Source organism: Oncorhynchus tshawytscha, linkage group LG30 (assembly GCF_018296145.1).
Source record: "Oncorhynchus tshawytscha isolate Ot180627B linkage group LG30, Otsh_v2.0, whole genome shotgun sequence".
Classification (NCBI taxonomy): domain Eukaryota; kingdom Metazoa; phylum Chordata; class Actinopteri; order Salmoniformes; family Salmonidae; genus Oncorhynchus; species Oncorhynchus tshawytscha.
Window position 1 is genome coordinate 17567592 of NC_056458.1, and position 17700 is coordinate 17585291.

Sequence of the window (17700 nt, forward strand, 5' to 3'; positions counted from 1 at the left end):
TGGTGCACTTCACAAAATAGATGGCGTCATGAGGAATGAAAATTATGTGGATATAGTGAAGCAACATCTCAAGACATCAGTCAGGAAGTTAAAGGTTGGTCACAAATGGGTCTACCAAATGGACAATGACCCCAAGCATACTGCCAAAGTTATGGCAAAATGGCTTAAGGACAACAAAGTCAATGTATTGGAGTAGCCATCACAAAGCCCTGACCTCAATCCGATAGAATATTTGTGGGCAGAACTGAAAAAGCATGTGCAAGCAAGGAGGCCTACAAACCTGACTCAGTTACACCAACTCTGTCAGGAGGAATGGGCCAAAAATCACCAAACTTATTGTGGGAAGCTTGTGGAAGGCTACCCAAAACGTTTGACCCAAGTTAAACAATTTAAAGGCAATGTTACCAAATACGGATTGAGTGTATGTAAACCTCTGACCCACTGGGAATGTGATGAACGAAATAAAAGCTGAAATAAATCATCCTCTCTACTATTATTCTGACATTTCACATTCTTAAAATAAAGTGGTGATCCTAACTGACCTAAGAGAATTTTTACTAGAATTAAATGTCAGGAATTGTGAAAAACTGAGTTTAAATGTATTTGGCTAAGGTGTATGTAAACTTCAGACTCAACTGTAGTGGGTCAAATTGTATTCACAATCAAAGCTGTAGCAAAACACAGGCATATAGATACACAGGCACATAGACACACAGGCACAGAGAGACACAGCAACAGGTTATGCCTGTAAGATATTTTGATATGTGACACATAATTATTGCCAATATAACATGCAAAACAGGCAAGCCTGTTTGTTTTTTGGGGGGCAAAACATGTGGGTTAGGGTTAGGGCTCTGCCCCACCTGTGCTAAATGACAGGTCGCCACTGCACTCTCTGAATTAATTTAATTCAACTACTGAAAACCCTCCCACTTGCTGGCCAACAGATTTTCTCTGTAGTTTCCATTCAATAGGGTTTTCAGTACATTTATCTTAAGCTATCCCTTTCAATACGGTGTATATTTTATTATAATTTTGTGGACAGAACAGATTCAGAATAGATGGATTAATGAAAGAATGCCATCTATGCATCTTCATCTCCGTTTCAGCAGCAACTTGTAGATTTAAAAATAGCCTGATCCTGTAGATTCTTTAGGCACATTTTAGGGTTAGGAAAGCATGTATGAATCATTAAATAAACGTGTTTGGAGAGCCTTTACGCACAAAATATATTGATGAATCAAAAATACATGGGTTTGATTCATCCTGAAACACATGAAATATTGGATGGTGGAAAAAAGTGTACAATAGGGGTTGAACAATAGTCCTATAAATATACCCTTAATCCTCACTATTCATGGAACTGTATGACAACAGTCCAGTCGTTGTGAACCGTGAGCCAGGCTCCAGGTTTAAACTGCTACCTGGTCTGAGTTCCATAATGATTCAAATAGACTACATGTCCCAAATTACTGCACAACGTTAGCCTAATATGATCCACTAATATGATCCACTAATGTGATCCACGTGCTAGAGGAAAGAAAGGTAAACAGAATGGAATGATGTCAAATGTACGCTACAAATGGAAGAAAACTAACACTAAAGTAACAGTTATAAATGTGTGTATTACTGACGGTGGCTCCCGATAGTGGCTAATATATGACATGATACACAATTTAATATAAAACGGAGAAAAGCACAAGCATAGGCTATAATTAAAACATACATCAACTCGGCAGGTTCAGCCCTACAGAAGCCTCTAACTTGGGTGTCCAAATTTCATCCATGCAAATTGTGAGGGCACACAATTCAAATGTTGAATAACGGCACAGCTGTTTATTCTAGCCTATTTCACTGTGGAAAAGGGTACGCCACACGTCATGTTGATATGATTTTCAGTTTGCTTCCATATGACTAGTTTCACATTTGTCTACATGGTTCCTAAGGAAAAACAATCTAAAACAATTGCTATGTGTATTCACAATCCCCTTCTCCTAACGGACTACTTATTTTCCTAGCTCTTTTATATTGCTCTTATCCATTTATAAATTACAGTGCATGGAGAATGCTATTATTTCTGTCAGAAAAAAAAGAAAGTAGATGCTTTCTCTACTGAGAAACCGTCAGGTTTGCTCGACCTTATTCAAGGTTTCTTGGCGCATAAAGGTGGTGGGATTAGGAGGGAATGAAGTGAAGGTCAGAATAGGGTTCATCTGTAGACACCTCCGCGACACCTTCATTTCTTAAATCTCCACCCTGAGCCAACGGGTGAATAGCATGCTATTCTCATGCTTAAATTCAAGGTCAGAATATGCATAGAGATAAAAGTACATAAAAAGGAATGACTTTCCATTTGCGTGTGCTTACCCTGGGTTGGAATCGGGGACAATGTGAATAGCGCATCAATACAAGGACTCCCAATCATCATTACTAACATCAGCCATTTGTCAAGCAAAGTAAAACTTTCAGAAATGATGGATTACAGCCAGTCTATATTTTCCATTTTGATCATTACAAACTCTTGTATTCGTTTATACATACTGTAGATAACCCATGATTTAGGTTGATGATTGATATTTCCAAAATAAAGGAAATCGCACACAAAAAAACAGAGTTGTTTAATCTTGTACTTTTCATTTTTATTATTAAATTGACAGAGAAATTCATGAAATATATATAAGTTACAATTATTGTTCATCACTTAACAAATTTGAACTTATTCTGTCTCATTCTCTATGTACAGTAGGCCTCAGACTAAAATGTAGTCTGGTGACTGATGCGGCTGTATGCTGTATAAGATATTAAATATAAAACCTAGACTTGACTAAGAAAACCCACATGGAGCCCTTTTTTGACCAATTGGGTATTTAGATACATATATAAATGATTATAGCTAAACAAAAAATCAACAGAGGTGAAGGGCAGCTTTCTGAGACAGGGCAGACAGTGGCAGAAATAGTTCTAATTATACAAGTACTCTCGTGCTAATAATGATGACAACATGAAAATATACACTATTGTGGATTACAGATGCTTTTCATTGTTTTCATACACTTTATTTATAGTGACTTTAGAACTAAAATAATGTTTACAGCATAATTGTAGGTCTACATGGTGGTTTTGAAAAGTACATTCACAAATGTGAAGTGTAAATATCCCATTCAATTCTGTTATAATAGGGTTCATGTAAAGCTCGACAGGCTCCACCCACATCTTGATGAGACATTTACATACAGTATCTGTTTCATGTACATCTTGCCATAATTGCACGTTGCAGTTTTTCGGTGACATTGCTTTTACTTTAAGAATTTATTCATTATTCATCATGAAAACTTTGTCTACAAGACTAGAACTGTGTTTAACCCATTTTTAACAGGAGGCCAACCTGTTAGACACACGGCATTTTTTAAAGACATGCGTTCTGATGGCTTGATTGGCCATTCCGTAAATTGCAGGGTTTATCAATGGCGTAAGCAATGTATAGTATAGTGACATGATGATCCGAACCATAAAAGATGTCCCACTCATGTTAAATCTACTTTGAGCTATTTCAAATAACCCTCCAATAGAGTAGTTTATTACTGAAAGTAAATGAGGGATGCACGTTTTCAGTGCTTTGACCTGAGATTCTTTTGAGGATTTCAGACAGACCCTGAAAATGTGTGCATATGAGAATATAATCATGAGGAGCTGTGGGATCATAAGGAAAGCTATTAGCACAAGTCCTACAATACTATGGTAAGATGTAGTAGAACACGCATTTTTCACCAATTCAAAATTGACACAAAACAATTTAAAATGTATGAACCTCCCACAAAACCTCAATCTCAAAGTAAAGCCGAAGTACATCAGAAAGAGAGAAAAGGGATATAGCCATGCCAATGCAATAAGTTTACACATCTTGGGAATAGACATGATGCTATGATAATGTAGTGGATAACAGATGGCAACATACCGGTCATATCCCATGACAGCCAAAATATGAAATTCAACCGCTGCATATGTATGTATCCAATAGATTTGTATTAGACACCATGGCAACGATATCTCATATGTCTCAGACAAAAGTAGAATCAGAGTCGAGGGAAGAAATCCAGTGCTGCCGTATAGTCCGTTAGCAGCTAAGTTACATATGAACACGTACATGGGTTGATGCAGAGCTCTCTGACAGCATATCACAGCAATCAGCAGCAAATTGAAAGAGATGATCAAAATATACAACAACATAAATATCGAAAACTGCAGGTACTTGTTATTTTCCATGACAGCATACGCAGTCATGGTAAATACTGTTACAGATGTGTTGTCCATGTTTGTCTTGAATTCTGAAAAGACAAGAAACATTGCCTTTATACAACTCTACCTTCCGAAAGTATTCATACCACTTGTCTATTACACATTTTGTTACATCCTGAATTCAAAATGGATGAAGTATATTTTATTCTCACCCATCCACCCACCCTATTATGACAAAGTGAAAACATTTTTATACATTGTTTTGCAAATGTATAGAAAATGAAATGCAGAAATATCTAATTTACATAAGCTACCGTTCAAAAGTTTGGGGTCACTAAGAAATGTCCTTGTTTTTGAAAGAAAATGACATTTTTTGTCCTTTAAAATAACATCAAATTGATCAGAAATACAGTGTAGATATTGTTAATGTTGTAAATGACTATTGTAGCTGGAAACTGCTGGAAATATCTACATAGGCGTACAGAGGCTCATTATCAGCAACCATCACTCTTGTGTTCCAATGGCACATTGTGTTAGCTAATCCAAGTTGATCATTTTAAAAGGTTAATTGATCATTAGAAAACCCTTTTGCAAGTATGTTGGCACAGCTGAAAACTGTTGTCCTGATTAAAGAAGCAATAAAACTGGCCTTCTTTAGACCAGTTGAGTATCTGGAGCATCAGCATTTGTGGGTTCAATTACAGGCTCAAAATGGCCAGAAACAAAGAACGTTCTTCTGAAACTCATCATTCTGTTCTTGTTCTGAGAAATGAAGGCTATTCCATGTGAGAAATTGCAAAGAAACTGAAGATTTCATATAATGCTGTGTACTACTCCCTTCACAGAACAGCGCAAACTGGCTCTAACCAGAATAGAAAGAGGAGTGAGAGGCCCCGTGTACAACTGAGCAAGTGAACAAGTACATTAGAGTATCTAGTTTGAGAAACATACACCTCACAAGTCTTCAACTGGCAGCTTCATTAAATAGTACCTGCAAAACACCAGTCTCGATGTCAACAGTGAAGAGGCGACTCCGAGATGCTGGCCTTCTAGGCAGAGTTGCAAAGAAAAAGCCATATCTCAGGCTGGCCAATAAAAATAAAAGATTAAGATGGGCAAAAGAACACAGACACGGACAGAGGAACTCTGCCTAGAAGGCCAGCATCCCGGAGTCGCCTCTTCACTGTTGACGTTGAGACTGGTGTTCTGTGGGTAAAACACACATAAATAAGATAAAACATGAAATTGTCTTCATTTATTCTTCATCGAAATGACTTATTATTCTCAACAACCTTTAAATTCCACCTAGTGCAAACACTTAGTAAATATGATCTACATTAATCTCTTATCCATTGTATGAATGTGGTAATTTGATTTTAATTTAGTTTAATTAAGTTTAATTGAGTTTAATTGAGTTTAATTAAAAGCATTAAGGTTCTCCCATGTTCCGACTAGCAGGGACGTCAGGGAACAATTACCTCTGAGAAGGAAGTGCATGTCATTATTCAAACTGGATAGAGAATTGTTAAAGGCCTGTTGCGGTCAAAAAGGTAATTTCCTGTGTTTTACATATATTTCCACACTATGAGGTCGGAATAATTCTATGAAATTGTGAAAATTATGTTAATACCCTTTTAGTGTACGAACTGTTTGAAAAGACCACCTGAAATTTCTACCTGTTTTGGTGGGATGGAGTTTTGGCCAAATTAGTTATTTTTCATCTTTATTTAACAAGGCAAGTCAGTTAAGAACAAATGTTTATTTTCAATGATGGCCTCTGAACAGTGGGTTAACTGCTTTGTTCAGGGGTAGAACAACAGATTTGTACCTTGTCAGCTCGGGGATTTGATGTTGCAACCTTTCAGTTATTAGTCCAACGCTCTATCCACTAGGATACCTGCTGCCCCATGTAGACCAATAAGAAAGAGAATTCCAAACTGCTCTTCCAATAACAGCTCGTTTTCAGTTTCAGTGTTGAAAACAATCACAGTAAGGTACTTAAATGTTACACAGAAATGATTTGATAATGAACTAATGAAATGGCTTTAACTAGCCTACTATACATTATTTCTAAATATCATTGTACCTTCAGACAACTTAGCTCCAGTGATCCCTAGTTATTGAATTAAACAATAATAACTCAACAGGAAATGATTCAAAACAAGGAAACAAATGTATACAATAAACACATTTTAAAGAAAATACTTAAAAGAGAAACCATAAATTAAGAGTTATTCAGAAAATGAAAATGCAGTGTGCATGATTTACCTGTTTCTGAGAGTCTGAGAGTTAAATAAAGGTTAAATAAAAATGCAATGAAATGTCCCTCTCAATCCAACACTGCCAGTGTTGCACCTCCCCAGGTTGGCAGAAGTGAATGAAAATGTTGCATCAAGTGTCTTTTTGTTAAGACATGTAAAAACATGACGTCAGTTATTTGTGCAACATATTAGACTGATGTTGAGTATTCCAATCCCACAGGACACTAGCTGTAATCTGTGTGTTCCTAGACACACTGTGTCAATAACACTGCTGAAACAATGTCAAATATAGTAGTGACATGAAAAATATACTTAACTGCACAAATGAATTGCATTTTAATTGATCAACTTATTTATTTAATGGGAAAAACATCTTGGTACAGGATCACACACATTGAGCAATACTTTTGTTGGTTAGGGCCCTGACATTAAAGGGATAGTTCGTTTTTAAAAAGTTTTATCTTATGTTTGACTTAACAAGGGTGTTGTCGTTTGATCCAAACTGTTTATAGGTTCAAATCAAATCAATTTTATTTGTCACATACACATGGTTATCAGATGTTAATGCGAGTGTAGCGAAATGCTTGTGCTTCTAGTTCCGACAATGCAGTAATAACCAACGAGTAATCTACAATTCAAAAACTACTACCTTATACACACAAGTGTAAAGGGATAAAGAATATGTACATAAAGATATATGAATGAGTGATGGTACAGAACGGCATAGGCAAGATGCAGTAGATGGTATCGAGTACAGTATATACATATGAGATGATTAATGTAGGGTATGTAAACAAAGTGGCATAGTTTAAAGTGGCTAGTGATACATGTATTACATAAAAATGCAGTAGATCAAATCAAATCAAATTTTATTTTATTTGTCACATACACATGGTTAGCAGATGTTAATGCGAGTGTAGCGAAATGCTTGTGCTTCTAGTTCCGACAATGCAGTAATAACCAACAAGTAATCTAACTAACAATTCCCAAACTACTGTCTTATACACAGTGTAAGGGGATAAAGAATATGTACATAAGGATATATGAATGAGTGATGGTACAGAGCAGCATAGGCAAGATACAGTAGATGGTATCGAGTACAGTATATACATATGAGATGAGTATGTAAACAAAGTGGCATAGTTAAAGTGGCTAGTGATACATGTATTACATAAGGATGCAGTCGATGATATAGAGTACAGTATATACGTATGCATATGAGATGAATAATGTAGGGTAAGTAACATTATATAAGGTAGCATTGTTTAAAGTGGCTAGTGATATATTTACATAATTTCCCATCAATTCCCATTATTAAAGTGGCTGGAGTTGAGTCGGTGTCAGTGTTAGTGTGTTGGCAGCAGCCACTCAATGTTAGTGGTGGCTGGTTAACAGTCTGATGGCCTTGAGCTTTGATGCACCTGTACTGACCTCGCCTTCTGGATGATAGCGGGGTGAACAGGCAGTGGCTCGGGTGGTTGATGTCCTTGATGATCTTTATGGCCTTCCTGTAACATCGGGTGGTGTAGGTGTCCTGGAGGGCAGGTAGTTTGCCCCCGGTGATGCGTTGTGCAGACCTCACTACCCTCTGGAGAGCCTTACGGTTGAGGGCGGAGCAGTTGCCGTACCAGGCGATGATACAGCCCGCCAGGATGCTCTCGATTGTGTATCTGTAGAAGTTTGTGAGTGCTTTTGGTGACAAGCCGAATTTCTTCAGCCTCCTGAGGTTGAAGAGGCGCTGCTGCGCCTTCTTCACGATGCTGTCTGTGTGAGTGGACCAATTCAGTTTGTCTGTGATGTGTATGCCAAGGAACTAGTCCACCTGGCCATGCTGCTGCTCCAGTTTCAACTTCCACCTGACTGTGCTGCTGCTCCAGTTTCAACTGTTCTGCCTTATTATTATTCGACCATGCTGGTCATTTATGAACATTTGAACATCTTGGCCATGTTCTGTTATAATCTCCACCCGGCACAGCCAGAAGAGGACTGGCCACCCCACATAGCCTGGTTCCTCTCTAGGTTTCTTCCTAGGTTTTGGCCTTTCTAGGGAGTTTTTCCTAGCCACCGTGCGTCTACACCTGCATTGCTTGCTGTTTGGGGTTTTAGGCTGGGTTTCTGTACAGCACTTTGAGATATCAGCTGATGTACGAAGGGCTATATAAATAAATTTGATTTGATTTGATTTGAACTTAAACTTGCTACCCTCTCCACTACTGTTCCATCGATGTGGATAGGGGGGTGTTCCCTCTGCTGTTTCCTGAAGTCCACAATCATCTCCTTAGTTTTGTTGACGTTGAGTGTGAGGTTATTTTCCTGACACCACACTCCGAGGGCCCTCACCTCCTCCCTGTAGGCCGTCTCGTCGTTGTTGGTAATCAAGCCTACCACTGTTGTGTTGTCCGCAAACTTGATGATTGAGTTGGAGGCGTGCGTGGCCACGCAGTCGTGGGTGAACAGGGAGTACAGGAGAGGGCTCAGAACGCACCCTTGTGGGGCCCCAGTGTTGAGGATCAGCGGGGAGGAGATGTTGTTGCCTACCCTCACCACCTGGGGGCGGCCCGTCAGGAAGTCCAGTACCCAGTTGCACAGGGCGGGGTCGAGACCCAGGGTCTCGAGCTTGATGACGAGCTTGGAGGGTACTATGGTGTTGAATGCCGAGCTGTAGTCGATGAACAGCATTCTCACATAGGTATTCCTCTTGTCCAGATGGGTTAGGGCAGTGTGCAGTGTGGTTGAGATTGCATCGTCTGTGGACCTATTTGGGCGGTAAGCAAATTGGAGTGGGTCTAGGGTGTCAGGTAGGGTGGAGGTGATATGGTCCTTGACTAGTCTCTCAAAGCACTTCATGATGACGGAAGTGAGTGCTACGGGGCGGTAGTCGTTTAGCTCAGTTACCTTAGCTTTCTTGGGAACAGGAACAATGGTGGCCCTCTTGAAGCATGTGGGAACAGCAGACTGGTATAGGGATTGATTGAATATGTCCGTAAACACACCGGCCAGCTGGTCTGCGCATGCTCTGAGGGCGCGGCTGGGGATGCCGTCTGGGCCTGCAGCCTTGCGAGGGTTAACACGTTTAAATGTCTTACTCACCTCGGCTGCAGTGAAGGAGAGACCGCATGTTTTCGTTGCAGGTCGTGTCAGTGGCACTGTATTGTCCTCAAAGCGGGCAAAAAAGTTATTTAGTCTGCCTGGGAGCAAGACATCCTGGTCCGTGACTGGGCTGGATTTCTTCCTGTAGTCCGTGATTGATATAGAGTACAGTATATACGTATACATATGAGATGAATAATGTAGGGTATGTAAACATTATATTAAGTAGCATTGTTTAAAGTGGCTAGTGATATATTTTACATAAATTTCCATCAATTCCCATTATTAAAGTGGCTGGAGTTGATTGGTTTGGTTGCTGGTTATTGCTGGTTATTTAGAAATGTCCAGGATTTTATAATAATAATAATTACAACAATTAATTTATTTGCATAGCACATTTAATACACAGAATGCAGCTCAAAGATGTAAATAATTGGCTAACAAACATAACAGGTCCATTTTTGGGGGAGATTCAATGAAATGTATTCAGTTTGGATGAAATAAACAACACCCTAGGTCAGGGCAATTCATCTATATTCTTATGGGAGCCAAGTATTGCAAGTATTCTTCCGAAGAACTATAAAAAACAGCGCGCACACACACCATATAAAACACTTAAAGATCTCCGCCAGCCTCTGTAGAACCTAATTTATTACCTCATTTACTTAACAAAAGGCTCAATAGGTAGTCCAGGTGTCCTCTGACATGGCACAAGTGGGGGTGGGTCTTTTCTCTTTTGTCCTCAATTGCTCCTCAATTGTTCCCGCAAGCAAGGGGGAGGCCGATGACATCACAGTACACAATCAGACCAACTCCTTGAATTGCCAAACACTTAATTTTCGCAGTTGTGTCTAAACTAAAAAAAATGTTTTTTTTTTAAATGTAACCATTGAGTGTGTGTTCTTTACTGTATTTGTACTTGGAATATCGTTTTTTAACTGGAAAAGTTTTAAAAAATAGCTGGAATGGGACTTTGAGTAAAAATCCCCTGAAAACAAAGCATTTTAGCTATGATATTTACTGCCCTAACACACAGATAGTGATAACATGGACCAACCAGCTACTTTTATTTTTGTGCTTTTGAATCAGTCTGAATGAAGTATACTTTGAATATATTTTCCTCAGTCATTGAAAAAGATTTCATCCTCACTCACTCTATGTACAACAGACAGTTTGTTGTAAATCTCAAAAACACAATGTTGACGGCTCAGTACATCACCGGGGTCAAGCTTCCTGCCATCCAGGACCTCTATACCAGGCGGTGTCAGAGGAAGGCCCTGAAAATGGTCAAAGACTCCAGCCACACTAGTCATAGACTGTTCTCTCTGCTACCGCACAGCAAGTGGTACCGGAGCGCCAAGTCTAGGTCCAAGAGGCTTCTAAACAGCTACTACCCCCACTCCTGAACAGCTAATCAAATGGCTACCCAGACTATTCCCCCCCCCCCAAAAGCTGCTACTACTCTCTGTTATTATCTATGCATAGCCACTTTAATAACCCTACCTAGATGTACATCATTATCTCAATTACCTCGACACCAGTGCCCCCGCACATTGACACATTGACTCTGTACCGGTACCCCCTGTATATAGCCCCACTATTGTGATTTACTGCTGCTCTTTAATTTTTTGTTTTTCTTATCCCTTACTTTTTTAGGTATTTTCTCCAAACTGCATTGTTAAGGGCTTGTAAGTAAGCATTTCACTGTAAGGTCTACACCTGCTGTATTCGGCGCATTTGACAAATAAAATTTAATTTAATTTGACCTAAGCTCTCATCTACAATATGCAGAGGTCACAAAGCGATATAGGCCTAGAGTAATTTTAACCCCTCAAACGTGGGTTGCCATTGTTCGCATGGCCACATTGGGTACATGGCTCCCTCCTCCCTCCATCCAGTTCCATCAGAGTTACATCAGTGTTGTCTGACGGGAGGTAATTACTGCGCTGTCCTCATCTGCTTCACCCTATCCTCCAGACACTGGCCACAGAGTGCTCCATTTGGTCGGAGTGTCCTTTAGGTCTCATCAGTGTGTGGTTTTTAATTGCTTTCCAGGGGATGAAAGTATCAAGTGGATAATGACCTCTGATAAACATGTTTATCCACTTTGCAGTTCATCAGCGATATCCCAGAAGGTACTGAGAACCCTCCAGAATGTGCACAACGTTAGAATATCCAAAATTGGATAGAAACATCTATAGTTGAAAGTTAATATGCTGTAAGTCTAAAGTTACATTCTCTTCATAATGACACTTTCCATAGGTCATCTGTCAATTACTAGGAAAATCAAATCAAATCCAAACCAAATGTTATTTGTCATATGCTTTGTAAACAACAGGTGTAGACTAACAGTAAAATGCTTACTTACAGGTCATTTTCCATCAATGCAGAGTTAAAGATAAAGATCAAAAAAATAAATGAGGAATAAATACACAGGGAATAATGATTAACAATAATGAGTAAAAATAACATGGCTATATATAGGGAATACCGGTACCAAGTCAATGTGCAGGGGTATAAGGTAATTAAGGTACAGTAACTATGTACATGTAGGTAGGGATAATGTGACTAGGCAACATGATAGATAATAGACAGTAGCAGCATTGTATGTGGTGTGTGTGAGTGTGTTTGTGGCATCAGTATGCATATGTGCCCATGTTATGTGTGTGTGGACGTATGTAGTGTGTGTGTGTGTATATGTGTGTTGTGGTGCCAGTGTATGTATGTGTGAGTGTGTGGGTAGAGTCCAGTGTGTGTGCATAGCGTCAGTGCAAGACTTTGTTCAAAAAAGGGTCAATGCAGGTAATCTGGGTGGCCATTTGATTCGATATTTTGCGGTCTTGTTTAGCAGTCTTCTGACATAGTGGTAGAAGCTGTTCAGGGTAGTGTTCGTTCCAGACGTGGTACACTGGTACCTGCTTGCCATGTGGTAGCAGAGAGAACATTCCTTGGCTTGGGTGGCTGGAGTCCTTGACAATTTTTTTGGACACCGCTTGGTATAGAGGTCCTGGTTGGCTGGCGGCTCAGCCCCAGTAATGTACTGGGCTGTAAGCACCACCCTCTGTAGCGCCTTACGGTCGGGTACCTTGCAGTTGCTGTACCAATAGTGATGCAGCCAGTCAAGATGCTGTCAGTCGTGCAGCTGTAGAACTTTATGAGGATCTGAGGGCCCATATCTTTACAGCCTCCTGAGGAGGAAGAGGGGATGTCGTGCCCTCTTCACAACTGTGTGTGTGGGAGGATCTGAGGGGCCGTGCCATATCTTTACAGCCTCCTGAGGAGGAAGAGGGGATGTCGTGCCCTCTTCACAACTGTGTGTGTGGGAGGATCTGAGGGCCCGTGCCATATCTTTACAGCCTCCTGAGGAGGAAGAGGGGATGTCGTGCCCTCTTCACAACTGTGTGTGTGGGAGGATCTGAGGGCCCGTGCCATATCTTTACAGCCTCCTGAGGAGGAAGAGGGGATGTCGTGCCCTCTTCACAACTGTGTGTGTGGGAGGATCTGAGGGCCCGTGCCATATCTTTACAGCCTCCTGAGGAGGAAGAGGGGATGTCGTGCCCTCTTCACAACTGTGTGTGTGGACCATGTTCATTTCTTAGTGATGTGGACACTGAGGAACTTACAGCTCTCAACTACAGCCCCATCGATGTGGATGGGGGCGTAATCTCGTGTTCTTGGGCACTGGGAATATGGCGGTCTGCTTGAAAAAGACCGGATCAGGAATAGGTTGAAAATGTCAGTGAAGACACTTCCCAGCTGGTCAGAGCATGCTCTGAGTACACGTCCTGGTATTCCGTCTGGCCCTGCGGCCTTGCGAATGTTAATCTAGGTTTTACTCACATCGGCTATGGCGAGTGAAATCACAAAGCACTCCGGAACAGCTAGTGCTTTCATTTAACTCGGTAGGCTCGTGTCGCTGAGCAGCTCACAGCTGGGCTTCCATTAGTAATCTGCGATAAACAGATTGTAAACACAAGCCATCCGTTGAGCGTCAGAGCCAGGGCAGGAGGATTCCATTTTAATCCTGTATTCACGCTTTGCCTGTATGATGGAGGTCGTAGCGGGATTTATTATGAGTGTCCGGATTAGTGTACCGCTCCTTGAAAGCGGCAGCTCTAGCCTTTAGCTCAGTGATAAAGTCATACTTGAGTAAAAGTAAAGATACCTTAGTAGAAAATGACTCAAGTAAAAGTGAAAGTCACCCAGTAAAATGTTACTTGAGTAAAAGTCTAAAAGGATTTGGTTTAAAATGTACTTAAGTATCAAAAGTAAATGTAATTGCTAAAATATACATAAGTATCAAAAGTACAAGTATAAATAATTTTAAATTCCTTATATTAAGCAAACCAGACAGCACAATCTTGTTGTTTTTTATAGACAGGGGCACACTTCAACACTTAATTTACAAACATAATTTACAAACAAAGCATTTGGTGTTAGTGAGTCAGAGGCAGTAGAGATGACCAGGGATGTTCTCTTGATAAGTGTGTGAATTAGACCATTTTTCTGTCCTGCTAGGAATTCAAAATGTAACTAGTATTATTGGGTGTCAAGGAAAATGTAAGGAGTAAAAAAATAACATTATTTTCTTTAGGAAAGTACAGATACACCAAAAACTACTTAAGTAGTACTTCAAAGAACTTTACACCCCTGCCCGTTGCTGACAGGTGGATAAAATCGGCCACACAGCCATGCAATCTCCATAGACAAATATTGGCAGTAGAATGGCCTTATTTTCAATGTGGCACCGTCATAGGATGTACAATTTATATAATATATAAATACAGTACCAGTCAAAAGTTTAGACACACGTACTCATTCAAGGGTTTTTCTTTAATTTGACTATTTTCTACATTGTAGAATAACAGTGAAGACATCAAAACTATGAAATAACATATATGGAATCTGGTAGTAACCAAAAAAGAGTTAAACAATTCAAAATATATTTTATATTCTTCAAAGTAGCCACCCTTTGCCTTGATGATAACTTTGCATACTCTTGGCATTCTCTCAACCAGATTCACCTGGAATGCTTTTCTAACAGTCCTGAAGGAGTTCCCACATATGCTGAGCACTTGGCTGTTTTTCCTTCACTCTGCGGTGCAACTCATCCAAACAATCTCAATTGGGTTGAGTTCGGGTGATTGTGGAGGCCAGGTCATTTAATGCAGCACTCCATCACTCTCCTTCTTGGTCAAATAGCTCTTACACAGCCTGGAGGTGTGCTGGGTCATTGTCCTGTTGAAAATGATAGTCCCACTAAGTGCAAACCAGATGGGACGGCGTATCGCTGCAGAAATCTGTGGTAGCCATGCTGGTTCAGTGTGCCTTGAATTCGAAATAAATCTCCAACAGTGTAACAAGCAAAGTACCCCCACACCATCACACCTCCCCTCCAAGCTTCACGGTGGGAACCACACATGCAGAGATCATCAGTTCAGCTACTCTGCGTTTCACAAAAACACGGCAGTGGGAACCAAAAATCGCAAATTTGGACTCAACAGACCAAAGGACAGATTTCCACCAGTCTAATGTCCATTGTTTGTATTTCTTGGCCAAAGCAAGTCTCTTCTTCTTATTGGTGTCCTTTAGTAGTGGTTTCAATTCGACCATGAAGGCCTGATTCATGCAGTCTCCTCTGAACAGTTGATGTTGAGATGTGTCTATTACTTGAACTCTGTGAAATATTTATTTGGGCTGCAATCTGAGGTTGGTAACTCTAATGAATTTGTCCTCTGCAGCAGAAGTAACTCTGGGTCTTCCTTTCCTGTGGCGGTCCTCACGAGAGCCAGTTTCATCATAGTGTCACACACTGACCTGTTTCATCTGTCTCCACCCCCTACCAGGTGTCACCCATCTTCCCCATTATCCCCTGTGTATTTATACGTGTGTTCTCTGTTTGTCTGTTGCCAGTTTGTTTGGTTCATCAAACCTACCAGCGTTTGTTTCCCTGCTCCTGCCTGTTTTTCTGCTCCTGTTTTCTAGTCCTTCCCGTTTTGACCATTCTGCCTGTCCTGACCCTGAGACTGCCTGCCGTTTTGTACTTTACCTCACAGTTCTAGATTATTGACCCCTGCCTGCCCTGACCCTGAGACTGCCCAGCAAAAAGGCACATGAAAGACTAAGATCATGAGCCAAAAGATGATGTGGTTTGATAAGACAAAAATGGAAATGGAGAAAACCAGACACAGCTCATCACCCATATAACATCATCCCTACCATGAAGCATGGTGCTAGCAGCATCATGCTATGTGGATGCTTTTCAGCAGCAGGAACTGGGAGACTCGTAAGGATAGAGGGAACAGTGGATGGAGCCAAACACAGGCAAATTCTTGATGAAAACCTGCTTCAGAGTGCAAATAACCTTAGACTGGGGAGAATATGTACATTTCAACAGGACAATGACCCCAAGCATACAGCCAAACCAAAGCTGGAATGGTTTGAAGATTTGAAGTTTGTTGTTCACCAAGATGACTCAAAGCTGCAATCGCCACCAAATGTGATTCTACAAAGTATTTGGAAATTATGGCTAGGTTGTAGATTTGAAGGACCATTAAGATAGGGGAAAACCTAGATTGCTGTTATTAGGCTGGTTGTAACCACTACAGAATGTCCGGTAAGAACAATGAAGAGGCAGTGTTTCCAGATAATGGGTGTTTATTGAAGATCCAGACACACACACACACACACACACACACACACACACACACACACACACACACACTGACCACTCTTGGTTCTAAGTTCTAACCCAGTAATATCTGTAGATATAGTAGTATGGTTTCATATTATGCACGCACAAGTACAGCTAACTTGTCTTCTGAGGAGAACTCAAACAGTTCACTTGGCTTCTCCACAACTCACTGGCTAGAGGTGGGACTTACAACGAGTAACTGATAGAGAATGTCTCTGCCGCCTTCTCTGCCCAGAAACATGCAACATGCAACATGGACCTCAGCAGTGAGGGCTTGTAAGACCTCCAGGGAAGGAACAGGAGCCATCTAGACCCCCGGCATGTCAGCTGAGGACACCAGGACTGGAGACATCAGGGACGCAGCGGCAGAGCTTTACAATGGTCTCAGGAATGGAGACCGCAGGACTGCAGGGCAGACAGGAAGCACCAACGGGCGGTGGTCACCGGACAGAGTGACCAGATGAGGGCCCCGGATCAACCAGAGACTGCAGGTCGGCAACAGAAGAGCTCTTCGAGGGTGTCCGGACTGCAGATAGGGAGGTCGCCCCATCAGCGACAGGAGAGGCCCCCGGGACAGGAGTTGAGATTGGATGGATCTCCAAAGCAGCATTGGCAGGAGATCTCAGGAAAGCAGACAGCCAGAACCCCACATCAGTGACAGGAAAGGGCTGCTGGTCAGGAGCTGAGATCAGCTGGATCCTCACAGCAGTGACAGGTGGAGATCTCAGGACATGAGACAGCTGCACAACTGAACAAGAGGAAGAAAAAAGCGGGAGAGAGCTGGACCCCTGGTCCAGGTGAAATTGACTGAGTGCCCAGAGCTGTTGACTTGGGGCTTGACAGAGCTTGTGACTTGGGGCCTGACTGGGCTACAAACAGTGAACTAGGGGGTGTTAGATCTATTAGGACAGAAAGCTCCGGACCTACTAGGATAGAAAAATGGGGACCTAGTTTAGCAGTAGACTGTGAAGCCACTAGGTGATCAGGGAACTCAGGGCTATGGTGGTCTGGACCTACTTGTGTTATAGATTGAGGACCTAGTAGGGAAGAAGGTGAGGTGTCTCCTACATCAGGACACTGAATACCTCCGACAGGAGGGTCCCCCACTGGGACATCGGGAGGATTCCCCACAGGGACATCAGGAGGGTCTCGCAAGGCTGGAGCTACCAGGGCACAGTTTGTAGGGGCTAGCAAGAACCCCAAAGCTCAGACTAGCAGGTTCCACCAGACAGGGACTGACAGCAGACATGGACCAAGCCACTTCAGCTGAGAGGGAACTCGCACAGAGGAGCAGGTAGAAGTCTTTGGACAGCAGCAGGCTGGACGTCAAAGGTAGGAGAAGGGGAACATCTTTTTCGAGCAGCAGGCTGGACTAGGCATAACCCACCAGACAGGGACCAGAGATGCCAGAGCGACTTA

At 41.5% G+C, this 17700-nt stretch overlaps 1 protein-coding gene across 1 annotated transcript; it reads right to left on the reverse strand.

Annotated features, from left to right (window-relative positions):
- Nucleotides 1-2657: 2657 nt before the first annotated feature.
- LOC112228116 (olfactory receptor 1496-like) lies at nt 2658-4322 on the reverse strand. The gene has a single exon (XM_024393238.1). The coding sequence runs from the start codon at nt 4309-4311 to the stop codon at nt 3370-3372; it is 942 nt and encodes a 313-aa protein (XP_024249006.1). The 5' UTR covers nt 4312-4322; the 3' UTR covers nt 2658-3369.
- Nucleotides 4323-17700: the final 13378 nt, after the last annotated feature.